The sequence below is a fragment of the Trachurus japonicus genome, chromosome 3 (assembly GCF_045865225.1).
Source record: "Trachurus japonicus isolate A0001 chromosome 3, Traja_1.0".
In the NCBI taxonomy this organism is placed as follows: Eukaryota; Metazoa; Chordata; class Actinopteri; order Carangiformes; family Carangidae; genus Trachurus; species Trachurus japonicus.
This window is the reverse complement of record NC_140909.1, coordinates 18017436-18034928: the sequence shown is the minus strand read 5'-3', so window position 1 is coordinate 18034928 and position 17493 is coordinate 18017436. Positions and strand designations below refer to the sequence as shown.

The window sequence follows — 17493 nt, the reverse complement described above, 5'->3', positions numbered from 1 at the left end:
TAGATTGAAGGAGGGATGTGTGACATCAGCACCAAGCTGTCATAAAGCAATCACACAACTACAGTGCACATCAGTCTGGCCATTGCTTTCTTAGTCTTATACACCAATGTAGGTCTGGTTCATTTGGTGTGACACTTTATTACAGGCCACTGTGATTGGCACAGGTGCTGAACAGATAATGTGACGTGCTGAAAAGATAATGATAAACCATCACACACATCCTATTTATATTCCACTTCAATCCATGCTTTTGCAAATAGCATGTACATGCTCAAATGCACATAAAGTCAAGTGTGCCTGAATGTGCTCTCATTGTCTGTAGACACATAATCTAGCAATAATTATGCTGCTAAAATTGGTCCCTCAAATCTGTGTATACAAGTGTGTATGTGTGCATGTGCTTAAGTCTGTGCATTGGTACTTTCATATCCTGGTGTGTGTGTGTGTGTGTGTGTGTGTGTGTGTGTGTGTGTGTGTGTGTGTGTGTGCACGTGTGTGCACGTGTGAGTGTGTGTGTGCCTTTGTGCCCTGCTGGTGGTAAACAGTGTGGGCTGTCCTGAGGGAGGAGTAGGCTCAAGGTCCCTGGTGAGGATGTCATCTTGTCTGACTCAGCCCACAGGGGCTGACAAACGCACTCTCTTCCTCATTGATTTAAATGCCATGGATATTATGACAAACTGCAGTTGCTCACCATCCTCCAATCACCATTTGCTGAGCATACATATGTATATGTATAGGAGCATATGGTTAGGTTTGTTCAAGAAGAAAAAAAAGACTGGGGGAACAGTATAGCAGCCGAGTCCAGTATAGTTTTCTGTGTGACATAATTCATTCATCTTGGCTTCTGACCCAGTTTTGTCAAAAGGCTTCTTAAGCTGTATCACAGGACCTACTGACACAGCTCTGCTATAACACCATAGCCCACAGAGACACTAACTCCTGTTGATGTGACTCAAACACATAATGCATTCGGACAAAGCCAAATTTATGACTCACTAATCTAAGAGTCCACCCTGGTTTAGAGTAGAAAACCAACATTGTAGTGTGACTTTTCTGTTACAAATGTAAACTGCATTTGTTTTTATCAACTGTATCAAAACAAATTCACTGAAACAACAAATTGTTCTTCAGGCATTTAGAGGACTCTTGTGTTCGTAAAAAAAAGAGAAGAAAAAAAACCCTCCTGCAGGTAGATCTGCGTGTACTGATGATGGAGAGGATGTATTAAGTATTTATGAAATACTGTATCTACGTAAGTGTAACAGAAATGCACCACCTGTAAGGTCTTGAACATCATGTCGGTGCTTTAGAAACCCTATCAATATAAAAAGAGATCAGTTGTCAGCTGAGGTACAGACAGACAGATGAGAGCTAAGAGTGCAGTGTTATTCTGATAACTGCAAAGAGGCATCAGAGACAAACAATTATAGGCTAGCTTATTAAAATCTGCAGCACATATCCTACAGCCATGCCTGAGCACCGTAAACAATGTCTTTCTGTAGAAACACGGCTCCCACTGCTGAAGGTACATTAATTGCAATTCAATTAAAATATTCTGTTGAGTGAAGCTATTCCAGTGAGCTGAAGATGAGTTAATAGGCTGCTGGAGCATTGGATCTTTAATGACATGCTCCAGAGACCATGGGCATTAAACAACCATACTGTGGATATACAGCATGTACTGTGGGACTTCATCACTGAAGTATTCTGAAGTCTGGATGTAGCACTATTTTTTTTCCCTATCGATAACTCCCTTTGTTACCAGAGAATAGACAAATTACTGTATTGGCATGCAACCTTTGTCAAGGAGCTTGTTTGCAATCTGTCAATGTTTTAATTGAATCTAAATTTCCTGTGTGATAGCTTTAGACTGATTTCTGAAAAATCAAGAATTTACGATATCATCACAAAAATGATGATGTGAAATAAGGTGACAACCTCAGCAGGTAAAAAAAGAAAAAGAAAAAAAGAGATAGACTCCCATGTTAAAACGCCCAACTTAACTAGTCTATTATTACTACTTAGGGCTGGCTTCTTTGAGTGTCAGGTGGGTGAACGTATGTTTGCCACAAGCTGGCATACACCACAGTCTGAGCTCCACATGCGCCCCTTCTGCTTTATACAGTTTTGGTTTACCCGGGAGTTCATCAGAGTCAGGTACAAGCAAAGAGGCAACAGCAGGAACTTCTCCACTCTGAGCTTTAAAACCACTCTACCTACCACTCCAAAACCTAGGGGTGACAACAGAGCATCGTTTGGAGTATTTACCATAGGCATTTGAGAATATGTGAATGAGTTTAGCTGCAGCCATTCACCTTCACATCTTTCCTCTCCTTTCCCTGTCTCTGATTTTATCCATTCTGTTTTTGTTCCTCCATCCACCCTCTCTATCGCACTTACTTGCTCTCTCACACATTCAGAGATCCACACTAAGATACTAAAATTAGTAGCATCCATTTCTGCACCAGCACCAAGGGCCTCGGAGCAGGAAGCAGAGGATGCATCAAAGACTTCATTAAGTAATGTGCGCGCGCACACACACACACACACACACACACACACACAGATAGATTCCTCTTTTATTCCTCATTCATTCTCTCTTTTTTACTTGCACAAGTGAGCGCTCGCCCAAATGCACAGACAGAAAAACACAGACCAACAAAGCAGGACATTCTGGCCCGCCTCCTTCAGGGTGTCTCTGTCAGCTGCCCTGCCAGTTCGCTGTGCCTTCTTATGTAAACAGGTCACTGTGAGTTACTTCCGTTTGTCTGGATGAGAAAGAGAAGCAACGACCTCGACTGGCTCAGTATTCCAACCCTCTACCACATCATTATCGCCTTTGACTGTGTAAAAGCACATACATGAATGTATGTGTGCAGAGTGCATACATTACAAATGTGACCTTGCATGCATATAGTATGTATACTACCCATTTGTGAGTTTGTTGCGTTTTAATTGATCATCTCAACAGGCACACGCACATGCACATAGGCATTTGCCAAAGGTGCTTGTCAGTGTGATGGTGGGTACAGGAAGTATCACAGTGGGAAATTAGAGGGTAAAAAACTTCCAAAGTATTACTTCTCCTACAAAATGGATGCAACACATTGAGTCAAATCAGAACTGTCTCACCTTCCCCCAACGTGTAGTCAGGTACAATAAATTGTGGCTCTTCCACTACCAGTTTTAAGACGTGAATGTGCAGCCGGAGGAATGTTTTGTGAGTGATCTGTCGAAAGCAGTGAGCTGTTACTAGAGTAATTAAATCCCCTATGGTTTCAATGCTGTGTTTAACAGATAGCCACTCATGTCCCCTTTTGTCTGGAGACACATTTTATACACACACACACGCACACACACACACACACACACACACACACACACCTGATAGGAACTTTCCTCATTTGTCAGGTTATGGTTAGCTTACATTGCACGTATTACTCTGCCTGTCAATGTTATCAATTCTTCATCGAGCATTCATTAATTGCTCTTTGTGTTCTCTGTAAGGAGAGTCCAATGATGCATGAAGCCAAATGTCTTACTGATTGAAAATGTGTATTGTGTATCTGTTATGCAATTTGTTATATTTTCCTTTGATAATTTAGATTTAGATAGATTTATAGAGTGACTAACAAAGAGTCTTTAGTTTATCAACTAAATGGCACGTAAATACACTGGTTACATAATGTAGTGTACTATGGCCAATACATTATGAATAGGCAGATATTAATGCCACAAAAATGCACTACATTCCCCTATAGAAGATGTTAAGTGTGAGCAATATATGGAATCACACACGGAGTTGTCTCTGCTGCCTCATGTAAAGTTTGCCAAGTCCAAACTTGCACCATCTGTTTTTTTTTTTAATGCATTTTACAGTACAATCTCTGTAGTAAAACATATTATGTGGTTTACAGTCTGCACTGTTCATTTATGAGCTATCAGACTCTTCTTCATTTAACTACGAGCTTGTCTCCACCAAACCAAACCTAGAACTCCAACAGCCAGCAGGACCAACAAGAAATGAGCAATAATTCATACAAAGTGCTCCTTTGAGGAAGATGACAGTCATGTCCTCCTCCTGGCACGTGTCGCTGTGGGCGGGCGGTGATGTACTGACAAGAGGAGGAAAGAGGAGGAAAAGCAGGGGAAGAGGGTTCAAGCTCAAGGAGCCAGAAAGAGCGGATATGTGACCGAGTGCATCCATGATTCTTGTCTCCTTTTGTCACACGGACACCCTCAGGCAAATCAGACACACATACACACAAACACTCACACTGCCCAAACCTGCTGTGACAGCAGTCAGTAACACCCTAGGTGGTCACATGCCCAGATGCCCCGACTCAGATATGGTCACAAAAAGTCTCTCTGTCTCTATCTGTTTATCGATTGACGTGACTCTGTATATTATCCTTCACACAGTGGAAAAAAGACAAATGATATAAATAGTTTTTCTGCTATCACGAAACTGCGTTGTTTTGTAAAACAGCATTAAAGCCGTGTAATCACTCGAAAATAATAAACCTGTCAGGCGCAGTGTAGTTTCCTTTAGGTTATCATTTATCTGCGATGTCCGTCAGTAGTTTATTCAATAAATATGACCACAGGTAGATTTTTGATCTTTACTCCTAAAATTGATTAGGTATCCCCCAAGAGCTACACCTTTTTTGTTAATTATCTAAAAGAAAAATGACACAATTCTAATTCATTTAGCCTCGAACTGACTGTAGTGCATAGCTTTATGCTGATGACACACCATTCTGCCATAAGTGTGAATAAATGCAATGATCCTCCTGCGATAAAACGTGATGAGACTAAAGTCATGCTATTTTGAAGACATGTAAAAAATGACTACTTGCTGCTGAGGACAGTTTCATAGATGAATTCTTTTGGATTGATGATTCTTTGTTCATAGTCATATAACATTTATATTAAAAATGCTGCGGCTGAACCTCAGATTGAGTAAAATAAACACAATTTTCTAACTGTTTTAACTGTTTTCTAAATTGTCTTCTCATAAGGGACATTGGTATTCACCGCATTTTTTTACACTTAATTTCACAATATATCAATGCACTTTGATTATGTGAACAATCTGCTGGATTGCGTTACAACACAAAACACATGATAAATAGGTTACTGTTCTTCACACAGCGGTGGAAAATACTTTATGAAACAAGGTTGATGGAGACTTGTTTTTTTCTCTTTAGGGCACAGGAAGGCAACAGGGTGCTAACATCCTATTTATGACAGAAAGCAGGGGAGGTCTGAGAAAAAATAACTTCGACAATAACACTAGTGTGAGGAAGACTGATGTTTCCTGACACTTAATACATTTTCAGTAAATATTCCACCAAGGTTTCACTGATAATTTTACAAAACCAGGGTGAATCTTAAAAATTATATAAATGTGGAGAAGTGAGAAAAATATATTATGACTAGTGATTTCATATAAATCTCATCTCAAATTATCCACACATGCTGCTTTATAGCTGCTCATTACCTCAGTCCAGGAAGGCACAGCCATGTGTGTACATGTACGTGCCAATAAATCTACACCCGTCTCATTAAAATCTGATGCATGGTCAGATTTATGTGATTAATACTCAATACTATATACTTTTCTAGCTAAAGCTGATTACATTTTACACCCTTGTATATTGCATGTATAGAATCAACATGCTTCTTGCATGAATGTGAGAGTATATCAAGACACTGCAGTATGCAGTTGCCATAGCAACTTGAGATGATTTGGTAAGGAGAAAGCAGCAGGTATATGCTGCAAAGATGAGGTATAAATCATAAATTATATGGTATGGTCTGGACTGTATATGAAAACTGTCCTGAGATAGCTTCTGTAGCTGTAAATGCAGCTGACTCTTTTGGTGCATCTCTGCTTTTTGTCTTACCCACAGTCTAAGGAGCATTTCCAGTCTGTGACCTCAGTCAGATTGCCCAGTGTCTCTTACCACTTCCTATCTCTCTTGGCTAATTCACCAGAGATGTGCTTTGACTTGGATAAAGCAAGGTCTGTGTGAAAAACTCTGCTGCATCAAGATAAAAGCTAGGCGTGTGGTGCCAATAAAGGCATCACAAATTTCTGAACACGTGATATTACAAAGTCTGGCTAAAGTCCGGGAATTTGCTAAACTTGAACATTACAGTGTGTGCTGAGCATTAACATCATATTACATGATCTCTAAGTATTGCAGCTCAAGAATCCTCACTGCTTTATAGTGACACAGTCAAGGCAAACTTCAGAACAAGCATTCACATGAAGCCACAACCCTGGGTGATATCCCACTGAGTCCCTAAGTGCAAACACACTCACAGGCATTTTAACGTTCATTCACAACCTCACTCACATTAATTCCCTTTTGCATTCCTCCCACACCCACACCCCTCTCCATATATCCTGATATCCTGTGGGGTTTGATCCAGAAGCCTCCAACCTGAAAAAAACCCAGCTCCTTCAATCAATAACCTCCTGGAGGCTTTTGCAGCCGTTTGGGAGGTGAGCTGGAGAAAAAGGGGGTGGAGACTGAAGTCAAAACCCACGTTATATCTGGGAACATCTGTCTTCCTGCCAGCTGAGCAGATCAGAGATTTATTGCTCGATCACTGCAAATCTCAGCTCTTTGAAAAAAAAAAAGGCTATCTGTTGTGGACAAAATCTGTTCTAACCTATTGCAGATTACACAAATGCTTAATGTGAATTACTTTCTTGCGTCTTTTCTGCTTAAATTAAGCGCTACATGACTGCGATGGAATGACTGGTTTACACTCTTCTGTATTTAGTGATAGTGAAGGAGGGTGATGGAGTATTTTGGTCCATATGGATTGTTAATCAGTTCAGTTCACTTATATGATGCAAAATCTCCCTTTTTATGACTTTATTGAATTGAATTGAATTCCTTTTATTGTCATTCATACCAAGGTACAAACGAAATTATATATATATATATTATGCTGCACATTGCAGGCAATTCATCCGTCAAATGCGTTTCATGCAACCTCATCACGGCCTGTTGTATGTCTGTAATCATGCTAGGTTGTGGGGATAAGGCCGCTTAAAAATCATACATCAAAAAGCTTCTCACTAATTGTTCAAGTCAGATAGACAACTGTGCCTTAATTGTGAAAACACTTGCACAACACAGGTTACAAAATACAGAAACATGCACTTGCACATCAACAATGTGCCACTGATCCAATGTTAATCTTGATTACAAGACATTCCAGTTTCTCTATAGTGATCAATACAGTGAAATCAGGGAAGTGTAATCTAGATAGGCAGTAGAGCTGACCACAGCCAGACACAGCTGATAAACAACACTGTGAGACCAGCCAATAAACATCACTCAGATATGCAAAGGTATAACACAGTAACACTTTAAATGCATCCCTGTGCAGTTATAGAGGAAGGAGAGAGCATCACATCAAACCATGATGAACCTTATCCGAAAGTGTTATCTGTTATTTTGTTCCAACAGTCGGTTTATATAATTTATGTTAAGATCTTATTCACTCCCTTACTCGCACACCTTCAAGAAGCAATTGTCTTATCAGCAGCATTACTGACCTTCCATTGCATACTTCATATCCAGGGCGAAGAGGTTCCACGTCATCTCAGCGCTGATCCTGCCCACGTTCAGCTCCTGTGGAAACCTGGAGGAATTGAGACGGATTCCAATCAAACTCATTTCCGTATAATGACATGCTCGACTGGGTGGCCTGATGGCTCGGCCCAGCCCGAATCTCTAACAAATGACTTAACAGATGTGCAAAAAGACATGGTTGGTGGATCTCCTAATCTAATAATCCCCCATTATTTCCTAACCTGGTTGAGTAAGGGCGGAATGGGACACACATACCCGTGGGATTGAAGATGAGGGAAAAACGTACAGGGAGGGAAATGACAAAGTGGAGGAAGGAGACAGAGGGTGGCAACCTATTTGGCAAGTAATCTACTTTTTTGAATACCTATAGATTTTCAGTCAAAGCCTGAATGTGAGATGTCGATGGTTTAATTATCCGTATCTTCAGACAGTGATGGGAGGACATTTATAGATGACGGGGAGAAAGTTCAATTTATCTGGAAATGTTTTACTTTCGCGGGAGACCGCCCTGTTTTTTCAACAACAAATTAATTTGTCCACCAATTTCTATTGATGTTAGAATCATCTGCTCAGCTGGGACACTCCTGCAACAGACAAAGCCCAAGTGTGTGTGCACGTACACACACAGACACACAAACACACACACTCTTTTGTCTCCAAATGCTGGTGTATCCTTTTGTGAAGCGAAGAAACAAACACTGAGACGAGGAGGTGGATTTGTGCTTCCAGTCACTACTGGAGAAGAAAAACAGAATCTCAGAAACAATTGCATCTTCTTTCATCTGTATTGCTCTGAGAATATCCCTCTCCTGTTATTCTCTGGTTATCCCTCAGCCCTGCAACGCACCCACATGCTGTACTGTAGGCAAGGCAGACAATGAAAACCCTTTATAGCAAAAAATGAATGTAACATCTTGTGCCACTGTACATGCCTAACCCTAACCCTATTTGGTGATATTACTGATGCTGTGCAATATTTCTGGAAGTGGTCTTTGAAGAAGCTTCTTATCTTAATTAAAAACAGCTGATACTTCTAATTAAAAATACATTTTGTGGATCAGTTTATTGGCTTGAAAACATCCAGGCTAGATTACCCATGTAACTATTCTGAGCACAGAGCAACAGACTAATATTTTCTTTTTCCCACTGGCACCAGCTCCTCTTATTTAAAAGCAACAGGTCCATCCTTGGATTTATGGTGAAACAACATGAGAGTTGCTGTCACTCTGGAAGTTGACCAGAGGAATGTGGAGGAAATGCACATGAATATTGCACATCTATCATTAGACAGTGTAGGAGAGAAAGCTCAGGGCATAAACAGAGTCTTAATAAGCATCATAAATCAGCAAGAGGGAGGAGAGGAGAGGAGAGGAGAAGAAAGGGGGAGGCTAAAGTGTGAGAGGATATGTATGAGTGAGACATCATATTTCTTCTAAGGCAAGCTCCACTCCATTTTCTTCAGGTTTCACAATTTATTTGATTTTATTAACCAAATCATCTAAAGGGCACAAACACAAACATCTTGCAGCTCTCTCAGCACCACCAACCAAACAGCTCTCTGTCCCCCTTTGTTTTTCGACCCACAAATCTCTACGCTGTTATGTAATTCAGCAACACTGTGTTCCCCTTTGATGCATCTGTACTCTGGCTCACCATGCAAACAAAGTATTTTTCATCGCTGGCTTCTCTGGCTGCCTCACAGCTTTCTTGTGCAACACTGCTCCCATTCTTGTCTCAAAAATTACAGAAAACATTTTCACATTATACTGAAGCAGATGGAAGGACCCTTATCTTTTCCCTTACATCCTCTAAAATTAATATGAGGTGATTATTTAGGACGGATTTCTCTTCCTCATCTATATAATCCTCTGTGCTGAATAATGAAGCCAAAATTGACCTTAATTTAGCCAAATAAACAATTAAACACAATAAAAATAACAGCTATTGAAAAAGTAATTTAAAGTTAATCTGCATATGGCTATTCAACCTGCAAGCTATTACTTTCACAACAACACACTCACGTACATGTCCTATACAATAAATTTTAGAGTGAAAACTCTTCTATATCACTCACTCAGCTCAGCGTTTAACAATTTAACAAGTAGATCCACTGGCAAATTATAGTTATATTAAAACATTATGCTGTGTTTCTTGTTGTACTTTCTTGGCAAAGAGCATGCATGGCGTAAAAAAGAAGTACATACTGGTTTATGACTGGGGTGTAAGCTGTCCGGTCTTCATCTATTACGGACACCATGAGAGTGATGAGCTTTGGCCAGAAGTCCAGGTTCTTTATTGACGGACCCTGCTCCTCACGGGGAAGGTCCTGCTTCCGGCTCTGTGGAGAAGGAATTTAATACAACTGGAATAAGAAAAGGAAAGCAAAACTAAGACAAATGTCACACTTTTTTCATGAATAAATAAAACCCTTTGTGATGATAATTAGTAGCTGCAGTCTTCAGCGATACTTATTCTGTGTCTTTACATTTATCATTATCTGAAATCACTGTTTGAGTCCTCCATCCCCCCTTAGGATTCAAATGATCTTCACATACATCAAGAATTTGAAGGAAATAGTGAATGAATGTAATTCAGTGTTACTGTTTACATTTCCATCTCATCAATACCAGCCACGTTGTTCACTGCTCTGCTGATGTATTGCTAATTCAGACACAACATTTCCTGCTACTCCTAGTTAACAGTGAGGATTTGTGTCCCTCACCAACCAGTCAGGCTGCAGGAAATACGGCCACAATCTCCCCTTTTGGTCTGAGTTAATGGCCAGAAAATTGCTTTTCCTGAACATTATGATGTCACAGTAAATTTGACCTTTGACCTTTTGGATATAATTTGTCACTACCTCATAATTTTAATCTATTTCTGTTATTCCATGTGCTCACATTTATGAGATCACAGTCCTTGACCCTTGGCCTTTGACATCAAAATCTGGTCATCTGGTCAACTGGTCATCCTTGATTCAAAGTGAGGGTTGGTGGCAAATATAAAGTGAGATAACTGAAAACATAATGCCTCCAACCACAATTATCACCGGCATAAAAACATGTACAGTAATTGCTCTGAGGAAATAATATTAGAATTATGTTCTAAAACTAGAAAAACATAACCCAAAAGGTGACATTGCTGAGATCAACTCACATCTGCTGAAAATTATTGCCAAGAAAAAGTTTAATATTAAACAAAAAAAGCTTTGGCACTCATGTTAGCCAACAAGTAACACAGCCAAACTTCACAATTCACAGTCCTGGTCATGGGTGGTGCGTAATGAAGGCTAGGGAAGGCTAAGCCTTCCCAAATGTTATGCTGGAAATTGTGAAATTACCTCTCTCTGAATTATGGCAATCATACTGTATAATAATGAGGTTGTCCCTGCAGCTGCTGCCCGTTCGTCACTATGTTGACGAGTAGGGAATGCAGGTAAGGAAACTATTTAAGTCTGGTCGTTCTTCTGCTGTTTTGTTAATTAACTTTCCGCCTGGCCATGTGCATTTGTTTCCAATGAAGCCGGCGCAAAATCAATACACAGAGCGGTGGACAAGGCTATGATGTTACGACGTGTACATTTGTGTAGTTTTAACTGTCATAAACAAAAGATTGCTGCCTATGGTCCTGGTCCTGGAATATTTGTCTCTAAGCTAAACCCTGTGCAGAAAAGTAAGAATTATTATTTTGAAGTACATAAATAAATCAAACAAAAAAGTGGTCTGTGTTTTTGTTTTGTTTTTTGTTTTTTTTACAGGTGGAATCTGTTGATGCACAGTGTAAATACGATTCCAAGAGATTTTATCGTATGCCGACAGCCTCCATTAATGGTAATAAGTAGTAATTTGTGGTCAGATTCTGTTCTAAGAGATTGAAGTACATTTTGGGCACTTGGTTAATCCAAGTGAACAAAATGAAAAGGACCCATGGGTCTCTCCTTGACAAAGGCTTGATAAAAACGGATTCACTTACTTGGATTAATTTACGCCTTATTCAATTTACTGCTCCTGGACTTTCAAGCAATAATCCTTCAGGTAGAATAGCCTGGCAAGTCATTGCATCAAAATAATTGTGTTTACAAATTAAGATTTGCCTGTTAACTAGTTTCCTGCTATATCTCTTTTGCATGTGTCATCTGAACGTCATAATGGCATTGCAGACGCCTCAGAAATTCAACAACTTCAACTGCTCTACATGTCTTGTATTTTCTATAAACTACTCATTCAGGGTACTGCATAGTCTGTTGAAAGCTTTTTCAAGCTTTGTAAAGTCTGGGAAAATAACCGAAAATTAACCAGATTTTCTTGTCTGTCATTTCTAGGCTTGGAAATTAAAAACCATGAGGCTGTGAATCATGGCGTGTCCATGTAGGAATTCTCTGACAAGCAGATGCCACTATTTGGTTGACATTACACATGGGAGGTGAGATTGCATTGTTGGAGGTTTAAATGTCCAATAATTTAAAAAGTCAGGATATTTTTTTCTTTTTCGGTGGCTACCTCTTTTATGTAAACTAGACTCACCTGTTAAGTGGCCGATGTTTTAAGTGTGACTAAAATGTAGATATACTATTGAAGTAGAAAAACCCCTACAGCTCATGTCACAGTAATCTGTTTGTACAGTAATGAGGGTTTGGGAACAGTGAAGATAAAACTTGTGTTCCCTTTCTGTCTGAATGCTCAGGGAGGATGAAGCAAGGCCTCCTCCAAAACTGGTAAGCACACAGTCCTGACTTCAGGCAGTCGATTGTTACATTACGCTCAATTTATCCCGTGCAGTTGCCAAACATTGTCAACATATTTGTCTCCACGTTTCAGGTGTGGGAGGTGGACATCTGCATGAAGATGAGGGATGTTGAGTTTGAAGCCAGAAGGCTGCTCAACTCATCAGAGACCATCCCTCTACAGTTTCAGTGAGTCATATTTGACACTCATTTATTATCAGTTCCAGTGCACTGGCTGTGATGTTTCTATGCTTTTGTCAAATGCTTTTAAAACTACCTTACACACTTGTATTAAAAGTTGTCGTAATTAGCATTAGAATTCCATTTATGGCCAAAATCATGTTTTTACTTCAGTCCAAGTGAATTTTTTTTGCCAAACTTAGAAAAAAAAACCCCACTTCACTGAGATATTGCAAAAATATTACCAATACCGAATTTAGGGACCTGTAGTTCAGGGCGTTGCAAAATCAGTCTTACATTGTGTTATAAATTCAAAGTTTTAAAAATGTTACAACTCTTCAGTCATTTAGATGTGGGTGTTGTCAGAGTGTTGCTATCCCGAGGTGAAAGGTGCTGAATCTAAAACCACACTGACTCGACCATCTGTTCCCCCCATACTGAGTGCGACCACACTGATCCACCAGTCAGCAAGTAACTGTCACAGTCTTTCACTCTGTCATATACAGACACAGAAAATGAGCTGGGCTACACACACACACACAGGAAACTGAGGGAGTATGGTGGAGCAGACTAAACCATACTAAAATATGTGTATCATACACAGGCATGATTACATGTTAATATATGGATACTGACAGTAACAAATATAATCTTGTGGACTGTGGGGAACTACGTACCTTCCCCAAAGAAAGGGTGTAACACACCATTTCTCATTAGTGTATGTAATTCGGACTGGAGCAAAATGTATTTCTGATGAATAGAAAATTGCGTTAAAAATGAAACATGTTCAAATCAGTTCTTGAATAATTCAGGCTGAATTATTTATCAATCCTCTGCATATTGACTTTGGCACAGCACACAGAAGAGACGTTTTAGGGAGAGCTGGGGAAATGAAAATGCAACACGGTTCCATTTATCCTCAATACAGTCTTCAGAATCTAATCAATTCCTACAATAATCAACTACAGTCCAATGATGTTGATTCTTGGTTTAAATATCTGGTAATGCACAGCATATAATGCTGTTGCATGTCTTGAAAATGCTGCAGCTGAAGGAGCTACAGAATTTAATCTCATGGGAACAAGAACCACTGATAGGGCTTACGGCTGATTCTGTGACAGCTGATCATGTGAACCCAGGGTTCACGGCTTTAATCATCTGCAAAGGGGCTGCAAAAGTTAAGTCTATCATCTTATGTGCCATAGTCATGAAAGGGATTACTGTTAATTCATCAAAGGCTCACAACTTTCTGATTTGCATTTGCTGTTAATATTTGCCATATAGCAAGACATGGAAAAAGCAAGCAAGGGTTTTCAGTACAGAGGCAACAGGAAGTCAGTCTGGACTTCATGAGAAACAGAACCTGGAGTCAATGACTGTACAGGGCAGTTTGCACTGGATGCATGTGCAGATGTCTCTAACGGAGAGGATAATCTACAGTAACTGCTGGAGAAGTGAAGCAGCACTGCTCCGTGTGATCATAAATTAAGACAATCGACCTCAAAGACAGATCTGCCTGGACCATAAATCATACAATTCAGAATACTGAAAGATTAACAAGTGATTACTAGTGAAAAGAAAATGAGCAATTTATGAGTTTAGATCAAAGATGTAGGAAATAGTCCTACAATCCATTTTGGCCCCTAACTCATAGTTTATGAAATTAGAATTAGTGACGCATACTTCAAAGAGAAAAGCCTGGTGCGAAACGCGTGGGCCATCGGGGGGGAGATCTGCAGTGAGGTAAATTTCTGTTAAATTGGAGACATGAATAATGAAACAAAAATGTCTCTGCAGGAGGTGAGTCAGCTATGCAAAACCTGCCTGTGCGTGTGTGTGTGTGCACACGTGCATAACTATATGCATGTATGAAGGACAATGAAGGTTGTGTCATCCCTCCTGGATTAGATGCAGTATGCATCCCCAGGAAAACACAGTGTAGACTAACTTTCCTTATCGGTATTCACCTCAAGTAGATGCAAACACATTGTTAAAGGTGATTAAGTGGCCTGCTGTTTTTTTACAGTCACAACAGACCCATGGGCTCTGCTCTTAGGCGTTCTTAGGGGTGAATACTGTACAGTGCTTCCGCTACTACCAGTACACAAAGTGATGGGGCGGCAAAAGCAGAAATATTCATAGCAGCGTATCTCTCCTCTAGAGGATAGTTAGTGGTTTATGTTTATTGTTCGGCAGTTTCGGTCTCTGTGTGGGGGGAATCAACATTAGCATACGACCGGCTCCTCATCAATTCTCACATTGTGACACAAATTACAGAGTCTCTGATTGAAGGAAGCTCTCAGAGGATGTGATCAAATTCCCTCGAGAAAGAGGCTAGGGCAGAACTGGAGCTGTGGGACTGCTCTTCAAGACACAGTAAAAATAGGTTGTATGTGTAAATATTGTCCTTTATGTATGGGAAAATGCACTAAAAGACACATATTCTGCAAATAAACATGTTCTTCAAACACAGTTTAATCAACCACTTGGGTAATGTGGGCAAATATGAGATGATGTTAGTGAGAGAGCTCCTTATCAATCAATTTGAATTGCTTGCTCAGGAACAAGTGGCATTGACTTTGAGCTCAGTGGATCCCTGCCTGTGCGCGTGTCATAGATCACCAACCTCCCTCCTCAAAACCAGATTGCTTCTACTTACGAATAAATCTTTGCATAATGCATATTATATTTACATAGCTTTCATAGATTCATGTGCATGGTAGCGGGCTTTTCTGATGCGTTTACTATACTGCTGCTCCACATTCCTTCACATTGGATGAGTCAAAAGTTTGCCCCTTTTTCTTTTTTTTGTTGTTTTATTTTTCCCTAGATTCCATTGACCTCTTCCCATTTCTCCTTCTATTGGCTTTTCAATATCCTTCCTCTCCTGTTGGGATTTCAGAAACTGTTAAGCTAGATTCTCTCTGCCTTAACCCACCCCCACAGTCACTTTATGCCTAGGCAGAATAGAGAGCTTTGTTGTTATGTTATGCAAGATGCCTCGTCGTGGCTGGTATATTTCTCCGCCTGCCTGACCACCGTGTCAGTTGTTCTGTCGCCGCACTCAGTCACTGTTAGCAACTGGAGAATTGGGGTCTGAAATGTGTTCTTTCCTCTGAGTCAAAGGCTACCAATGTGTGTGAATGTAATAATTTATAGCCACAGCGAGGTTTGCTTTGGGGTGAAGCTGATGTCTTTTTCTTCTGCCTGGGAGGAAACACTGATGGAGAGGCTGTCTACTGTGAAACTGTGGTGGACGAAGATGTAATTAGGGAAAGTGTCTATCTCTCCGGTTTGGTAATTGCTTACAACCCCTAAGGCTGTTTAAACAAAGGAAGCTTATTATTCAACTTTTGAGCGGATTGGACCTTATTACGACCTAAAAAGACATTATCTTCTGTGGTGTGGAGGCCATTCTCTTTGGGAAGTAAACCATAAAATAATCAGGCAGAGCTGCATGTCACCTGATTATTTACTCTGACACAAGCATGTGAATATCTTCATGAGTTCAAAGAAGAGGAGTATAATCCAGGACTGGGTGATGCTGTTTCATAAGTGTAATAATAACATGAAAAACAACATTAATGATAACTGAGACGTTGAGTTCTCAATTGAGCGAGCACATGAAAACATGCCTTCAGCTGCTCATGACACCCTCCTAATACAAGTTTATGTTTTTTTTCCAGCTAATTTTCTGTGCTCACGCAATATCCATCCAGACAGTTAAGAGCCAAAAATTCCCTAAACAACAGAGATGGTAATTTACATCAGAGCTGCTTGATGCTTGGTGGCTTTTATATACGTCTCTCTTTACGGTGGACTCTTCTTTTCCTCGAAGGTTGAAGTCCTTCATGCAAAGTTTACAATAGAGATGGTGTACAAGTTTTACTGTCTAGTAAACGTCAGTCATGATATATGGGCTATTGATTTCCAGCCCTGCTGGATTGAATTTATATTTTCCTGGCATTGTCACACATCAATGCAAAAACACAGTAAAGTTGAAAGGGAAAGTGTGATGTCAGATTTATGGCAGGCTGAAGGTGAAAGTATATGAACACATCAGGTGAGATAGGAGGTATTAGCTTCTAGCAACTTGCAGAAAGATTTGAGGAAAGACAAATTGACAAACTGATTAGAGGTGACCCTGGAGTAATAAGCATATTCAATATAAATTACTTTTTTGGGAATACCTGTAATTAAAGGCATATTTTAAGGTATTCTTCTAGTCTCTTATGAGGTATGTCAGCAAGCTGCAGCAGCAACCCAAAACAGCTTAAAGTTTGCAATGGTGCAAGGAGTAAGTTAATTAAGACTCAATTTAGCATCAGTTATCTAGTTTATGCTGCTGATCTGCCCAGCTCATTACTGCATTTTGAGTTGCTGGTTTGTAGATTAAATGTGACAGTATGAATCCACACAGCAGGTATGCTGTGAGTTGTGCTCATTAAGGCTTCAGCTCACACTGTGTTTACTCATCAAATCAAGACTCACAATTGCAGAAAGTGTATTTTTCTTGATACAAGAAGTTTATGATGAACAATGAAAACACTGATCTTTCTGATTTTTTTTAACATTATTTCCATTACATTGTGTGTAATCCATAAAAATAAAAAATATCTTGGTTAAAACTGTCTTGACCATTATATTTGTTGTTTATATTTGTGAGCAACTGAGCATTGCTCTCAATGGGGCAGCAGTCTGCTGGGTTATGACTTTCAAGCTCAGGGAAGCCATAAAGACAATGGCCATAATGACAGAAACAAAACAAAAGTAAAGCTGAACAGGTGGCAGACAAACATCACTAAAACTAAGACAAACATACTTATTTCTAAAATGGCTTCTTGTAGGATGTTGTTTCTTTTCTTCTTTTTTTTGCAACGCACATTTTAAAAACCTGATGTGAATCCTGATGTGAAAGTAAAACAACCCTCACAGCAGAGCCTCTCTCCCTGTTCTTCTACTGTATGAAAA

The 17493-nt window shown here is 39.8% G+C and overlaps 1 protein-coding gene across 2 annotated transcripts in view; it reads right to left on the bottom strand.

Moving 5' to 3' along the window:
* The window catches only part of unc13c (unc-13 homolog C (C. elegans)), a 111535-nt gene that overhangs the window by 28413 nt on the left and 65629 nt on the right, over positions 1 to 17493 (bottom strand). For both annotated transcript variants that reach the window (XM_085764924.1, XM_085764934.1), the window contains exons 17-18: positions 9824 to 9957; positions 7583 to 7668 (exon numbers count right to left, since the gene is read on the bottom strand). In XM_085764924.1, the coding sequence (XP_085621050.1) occupies positions 7583 to 7668; positions 9824 to 9957 (220 nt within the window). The remainder of the gene's footprint in view (positions 1 to 7582; positions 7669 to 9823; positions 9958 to 17493) is intronic.